Raw genomic sequence first — 6,904 nt, forward strand, 5'->3', positions numbered from 1 at the left:
TTTTTTTTTTTTTTTTGTTTGCTTTGTTTTGTTGTTTTGCCTCATCCTTTTCACTCCTCTTTCTCACCTCTATCAGTTTTCCCAATTTAGACAAGGTTTGGATAAAAGTTGACACAGACTGAACAGCTGCCCCTTGGTGGGCTGGAACATTCCTTGAAAAGGCCGAATTGCGAACGGTGCTCTTTGGAAGTTTCTCATAGCACGTTCACACAGCACTCAGAGCCAACATGCTTGCCCTAAGAACACTTCAGTTGTGATGACCCTAACACGTTTTTTTGTCCTGCACTGTCGTCTCAGTTTGAGAGGCTTCCAACTTTCGAAATGGTATCATGTACGTCAGATAAGTGCGCGCTGTCACATGAGTAGAAAACAAAGTCGCTACAGAGACTCAAAAGACACAAGGAGGAGGCGAAAGCCGTCACGTCTGTCCACCGGCCGAGATTCTGTTGTTTGTGCGGAAATTCTTTCGCGTGGATGCAGGGCTGGGTGACTAGTGGAAATGACACACCGGGTGGTCTGCAGGCACAGCACAACAGTTCGGGGGTCCCTCCTGCTGTGGTGTGCTGTGAGTGAGCGCAGGTGGGGTCCCCACCAGCAGACAGACCAGCAGGCAGCCTGTGCTGTGCTCTTGTGACAGAGGCCTGTGGCTGGTTACTCATCCCGGTAAACCAAAGGCATTATGGTGATCTCAAAATATTTTTGGTCTCTCTACAAATTATCGTTATTATGGCAGCACTTTTCTAAGCTGGAATCTCAAACCAAAGGCACTTTCATGCTAGAGTGCAGAAGAATCACAAATAGCTAAGTATTTGGTCATGAATTCAAAAGGCAACAATAAAAGTACAATTTACTTTTCATAGTAAACTAGAGTTGCAACCTTTTGTTTTGGTATAGACATTGGATTCAGTTTCAGATTTTAGACCAAGTCGCCAGTTTCCAATAGAACCAGAGAAAAACAGGTTCAAGGAGAAAAATAACAAAAACAAGTTTTTCTTGTCCTGTTCAAGACTGGGCCAGTTCGTGAGCAAACACTGAGATAGGTGTGAGGGGAGGCTGGCGGCACGACTAAGGTATGACTAAGGCACTGCTTACTGAACGCTTTGGCAGCTCTGAATTGAAAACTTCCTACAAAAGTAACAGTAGTGAGAGAAATGCTTCCAGCTTACAAAAGAGCTCACAGTTCTGAGGCAGCCTCTTGCACTGCAGAATCTACAAGCAATGCCTCCGAGATTTAAGGCTTTTCAGAAACGATGCGTGCAGGGCTTTGCCACAGAAACATCAACATAAATAAGCAATGCAGATGTCCCCCTAGTGTCACGGCGTGAACACCGACAGACAGAATGAGCTCCACCCTTCGTTAGGACATGTGTAGTGTACCAGAGCATATACAAAAGTATACAAATTATATGTACCTGGTTTGTAAAACTGGCTGTCATCTCAAATGGTTCAAATAATTCATAGGGGCTAAAGCCACCACAGTATTGAAACCTAAAGAAGCCTTGGGTTTAAAAGTCTCTTGAGGACTTTTAACACCAAGTGCTCAGGTCAGGGGCTGTTTTTTTGGCTGGTTTGAAGGCAGGCCTTTGCTGCTGCGATGCTCAGCAAATAGAAATTTGACGCAGAATCTGTGGCAGGTGAAATGTCCTCCTCACAGGAAGTGAAAGGCTCATCAGCTTTTCCTACCTGCTTGTGGATGCCTCAGAGACCTGGGCTGGCGGACGCATGTGCTGCTGCATCGCCCCCTTGTCTGAGCAATGCCTTCCTGGGGTCATGTAAGCATAGAGCACCGAGGAAGAACAGCCTCTACACAAGAGGCCAAGGATTAAGGAGGCAGAGCCCTAACGAGTCCTCACCTTTACTCTGTGACCAGCCAGCAGGGGGACCTGGGCAACCCATCCCACGTCCCCCAGGGGCACTAACCTTCTCATCCCCAAGATGAAGGACTAACTTGTGCTCTCTTTTAGCTCAATAAAGAAAAATGGTATCAATCCCTTTCTGCCACAGATCCTTCCCTCCTTCCATCAAGATGAAAAGAAACTGTTCTGGAGGTCTCAGGAAGTTCTAAACAGCACTGACTGAAGGCAGAATGTTGAAGGAGCCCAGAAGAAACACACTGAAGTGATGGAAAGTTTGATAATGACGCCCATGAGCTTATGACAATGAAAATTACTTTTTTTTTTTTTTTAACTCTTGCTAAACTCAGGGCTGAAAGTCAAATCAGAAAAACACTTTCTGAATAGGTATTAGTTGATAACAAGGATGACAGTGCCCAGCTGGCTTTTAATTTCCCCAGGGATGAACAAAAGAATACTTGTTGAGATTTATGAAGTTTCAAAGAGGAAACATGAAAACGATGTCACTTAATTATATTCCCACCTGCCTGCCTGTTGAGGACCCGAAATAAGGTTCCCAGGAAAGAGCTTTTGCAGGATGAAATGGAAGAGAAAACCATCACCAGTGTGCTAATATGACCCGAAGATTCAGGGTAGTCGCTCAGATTGGAAGTGATGTCGAAGCCCATGGGACATGTGGAAATGTCTGGGAACACTGTGACTTGTGACAACCGGGGGAAGGGGTACTACTGGATAGAGGCCAAGAAGACTAGCAACCCTCCTGCAATGCTTAGGGCAGCCCCACACAACAAGGGATTATCTGCTATGAAATGTCAAATAAGGTGGAAAAACCCTGGTTTCGGGATGCCCAGACACTCTTGAGATTCTGGACATGTTCTGAAGTCCTGGCTGTTCTTTAGATCTCTTACTGCAATGGAAATAATTGCCAACAGAAGAGAGTCCTGCTCCCCAGCTCCTCCCTATGGAAAACTGGCCTCCAAACTCTGCAGTGGGAGTGCAAGGTGCTCCTGCAAACGTGGTAGTGAGGGGCCTCAGGACAGAGAGCACCCAGAAGGGAACAGCAGTGGGCCAGGGTCTTGCAGAGGTGTGCTTATTGTTTAGGAAGCCTTTAAGACAAAAGAAGAAGCATATATGACAAAGGATTGAAGAGACTCAGATTAGAGATGAGGACACAAACCCCACGCAATGGTCTGATTTGGGAGAAGCAAAGAAAAGCCAGCTTGAGAGTCTGGGGTAACCAGACCAATGACTGTCCTGGAGAAATCCTTAGAATTTAAAATCTCACAGACATTTGTGTAACTTTCAGTGTTATTCACACAATCCCCCAAACCTCAACTGCAAGAGCACTGAGCGCAAGACCTGGGCAGTGAAGCCACAGTCATTCTCTAGCTGGTCTTCCTGAGTCCCTACCTTTCTGTGCTTTAGCAGGTAAACCCCAAGAGCTCCCTCTAGTAGGCAGAAGAGCCCCACTCCTGGTGAAACACGAACCAGGCATCTCTTCCCCCGAAGAAGTTAGCCACTTCATATGCACCAGTTCCTAAGTCCTTGTATTGGAAGTGGGTTCCCCTGATGAAAGATGCAGGAAATAGAGGCCAAAGAAGCATCCCTAAGAGGTGTGTTCATCACATGACTGTAGAAGATGGTTAACTAGTTGGGCTGAAGACCACATGAAGGGTGTGAGGTGCTAGGGCAATTCTCCAAAGCCCTGATTAGGACAGGGAACAAAGATAGTCTTGTTGGGGCAGGGGGAGAGGAGTGTGCCCTACTAGTTTATTAAACGACATGCATTCCTAATGAGAAAGTCTGCACGTCTTCCTCTGTGCTTCCCAGGGACTGTGGACTTCTGTGGAAGAGGCCAGGCTTAGTCTAGTTTTGGGCTGTTTGCCACAAGCTAGCTACACGGTCACACTCATGACTACAAGATCTGAACAATACACAAGCAAGGCCAGAGCAGGTGATGGGGCAAGGAAGGGATGGATGTGTAAGTTATTTGGATATGGTAGAACTCAGTTTTTATCTTCTAGCCTTGGTAAAAAATCTTGACTTCTTTATGACTTCCAAAGCAGATTTCATGTTCTATTGTGTTCACATATTCTTGACAGTTACAAAAACATCATTTTCCTCTGGAAAGTTGAGGGGTTGTCCCCTCTTCACTCCCACAGTGAAGCACTTATGGATATAACCCAAGACATGTGGCCACAGCAAACCAACCTTGCCTGGGTAATACTTTGGAATACTTGGACTGAAAGATGAATCTCTCCTGGAGAGAGAGACTGAGCCTGTTTGAAAAGGTCAGAGAGAAATAGCTGGGCCTCTTATACCTAAGTCAAACAAGTGCTTGTTGAGAGATGTGAAAGAAATGGATGTCCTCAGAGAGAATATATCTAAGTCTTCAGTTGCAGACCAGGAAGCAATACTTGTCAGCACCTTACAAACTGAGCGACACCAAACTGATGTTCAATGAGTGTTGAGTAACCACGTATGTGTGTAAGTGTACACAGGCATCTCACACACACACAGCCATAGTCACGCGGATTCCTATGCATGTTGGGTCACTAGAAAGGAAGGATTTATCCACAGGCTGGTGAGGATGCTTGCAGTTTTCTGGGGAGCAGAGATGCTAAACCTGATGAGCCTTTTTAAAATTTGTTTGGTTGACGAAATTTTCTCCCAGCCACAGGATTCTCTATCCTTTGCAGCTCACAGTGCAGTATTCATGCCAATTTAAAATTTTGCTATTAAATTTCAGTGGTTCAAATATTTACTCATCTTAATAAAAAATTTGGTTGTCCATATAAAATATAACTGCACACACAAGACTATAAACATTGTGAGTTTAGATTTTTCAGTATTTATCTACTTATTGCAAAAGAGCCATATCTTTTTCATTAAATAATCAATCATCACATTAGTACAATACAATTTTACATTTTTAAATATACTATATATGTTAAGGATAAGGGGTAAAATTTTCTTCCTTTGTAATATCTGTTCAAGAGTTTAATGGATTAGGAGATTAGTTTAAACCTTGAGGAAAAGTACAAATTCATCTCATTAGGATATTTCTACCAAGCATTTCTTAAGGCTATAGTTTAACATTTGGTTTCAAAAAGAAAGAAAGATTTCATTTAAAAAATAATTTAGTGAATTACATTCTTTCATAACTTCCACCCTAATTAGTTACAAAGATAAGTCTAGATTCTTAGTTTTGTGTACTAATTTACATTTATATTTAAAGATTAATTTTACTTGTATCTTAAAACAAGAATTTTATGTTGGAAAATGAGAACTAAATACATTTGTATAAAGGCAGTAAATGTCCCATGGCCAATGCTCTGTCTTAATATTTTCTACCATAATAAGAAACAGGTCTCCGCAGAGCGAGACTGGTTATTAAGGTTCACCTTTCCTGAAGAACTGTGGTCTGCAGATCTGAAGAACACATAGAAACAACTTGATTTCTCTTTTTTTACAACTGTACCAGAACTTCACAGCTACCGTGATAGTATGAACACATGAAAAAATGACTTCACTCAAACAGGATTTAGAAAAGTCGGGGTGACCTCAGGGCCAGGGCACCACCTGTGTGGTGAGGTTTACAGTCGTTCGATAATGGAGAGTGTGTGTGTGCACGTACGTACGTGTGTGTGTGTGTGTGTGTATATACAGATATCTATATATATAAATAACCATTTTCAGTCCTTTACAAGCCTGTAAATATGATGTTGTGCTCCATGTTCACTATTTGAAACTTCAAATACACAGGCCATGCAGAGGAGAGTTTCTTGTGTATCCCTGTTTGTTACCACCTGTTTAAAAGAAAGAAAAAGGTACAGTGTATCACACCATATAAATGAAGTCACAGCACACCTGTGCCCCCAGAAATGCGATATAACTGGAGAGGAGCAGTCGAAAGTCTGATTTGGTGGATCAGGTATCTGTCTGGTCTCTCACACATACGGAAAACTACAGGCCTCCCTCAAATGACCTGAGCCTGATACCATATGGACGAAAGATTTCACAGGCAAGGCTTCACCCAGCTCCTCTGAGCCTGAGAAGCGACTACAAAAGTAGGTCAGTTTGGATATTTGGATTTGTTTTTTTAGCAGATTTCTTTATTGTCACTGGGATTTCTATTATTCTGTCCCATAGGGCAATCATTTATCCTACCGTTACTGTTTCCTATGTTACTATTTTTTTTTTTTTTTGGTACCGGGAATTGAACTCAAGTCCTTGCGCTTGCAAGGCAGGCCACCGAACCGCTGAGCTAAATCCCTGGCACCCTATGTTACTATTTTAAAGTGACAAATAACAATAGAAATTTAGGGGGCAAAATGTGGTGTTAAGATACATGTATATATTGAGGAGTTTTGGTTAAATTAAGCTAATTAACACACTCATCACACGTCATATAACTTTTGTGGTGAGAGAATTTAATATTTTGTTTCACAACAGCCACTGACAGACACAAAGCTCCATGGGTGTGTTGCTCACCACCATAGGAACCAGCAGTTCCTGGACTCAGTGAGGTATCTGCTGCATAAAGAGCGCTAGTGCGGGTAGGATGAGGGCCAGTGAAGATCTCTTCCCTGAACACAGAATTTGTCTCCCAAACGCACCCTGCATTACCCATCTGCTGCCCTTCTTGAGTCATTCCTTCCATCCTCTCCTCTTCCTCCTCCTCACACCGGCAGCCTACGCCTCACTCAGACCTTGAGATCTCCGGCCCATTTTCCTGGGGCCCCTGTCCCTCCACAGCCGGCAGCCTCCCCACATCACCTCACCGTCTCAGGTCCCTGTGCCATCCCCAGGAAGAACCTTCTAAAAGCAAATACAATCAAATGCCCCACCCAAAATTCCTCAGGGACTCTGAATTTTGTGTCTGAAAACATTTTAAATCTGAAAGCCTTGCCTGGCTTGTCTAATTTAAATTTGCCAATAGATCAGGCTGCTTTAGCCCTAAAGTTGTTCTTGCCCATAAAGCTTCCAAGTTTATGGTCTTGAACTAAAGCTCTGATTTTCCCTATGCACTTGTGATATATCTAGCTGGA

General features: G+C 43.3%; 1 protein-coding gene across 4 annotated transcripts in view; it reads right to left on the bottom strand.

The window, feature by feature from the left end:
- Positions 1-6,904, bottom strand: part of Tead1 (TEA domain transcription factor 1) — a 163,027-nt gene continuing 156,123 nt past the window's right edge. For all 4 annotated transcript variants that reach the window (XM_010615250.2, XM_033764134.1, XM_010615249.3 and 1 more), the window contains one exon: positions 1-5,662. In XM_010615250.2, the coding sequence (XP_010613552.1) occupies positions 5,549-5,662 (114 nt within the window). In that variant the 3' untranslated portion in view covers positions 1-5,548. The remainder of the gene's footprint in view (positions 5,663-6,904) is intronic.

Source organism: Fukomys damarensis, unplaced genomic scaffold, assembly GCF_012274545.1.
Source record: "Fukomys damarensis isolate Sample0158 unplaced genomic scaffold, DMR_v1.0_HiC HiC_scaffold_16, whole genome shotgun sequence".
NCBI classification, from domain to species: Eukaryota; Metazoa; Chordata; class Mammalia; order Rodentia; family Bathyergidae; genus Fukomys; species Fukomys damarensis.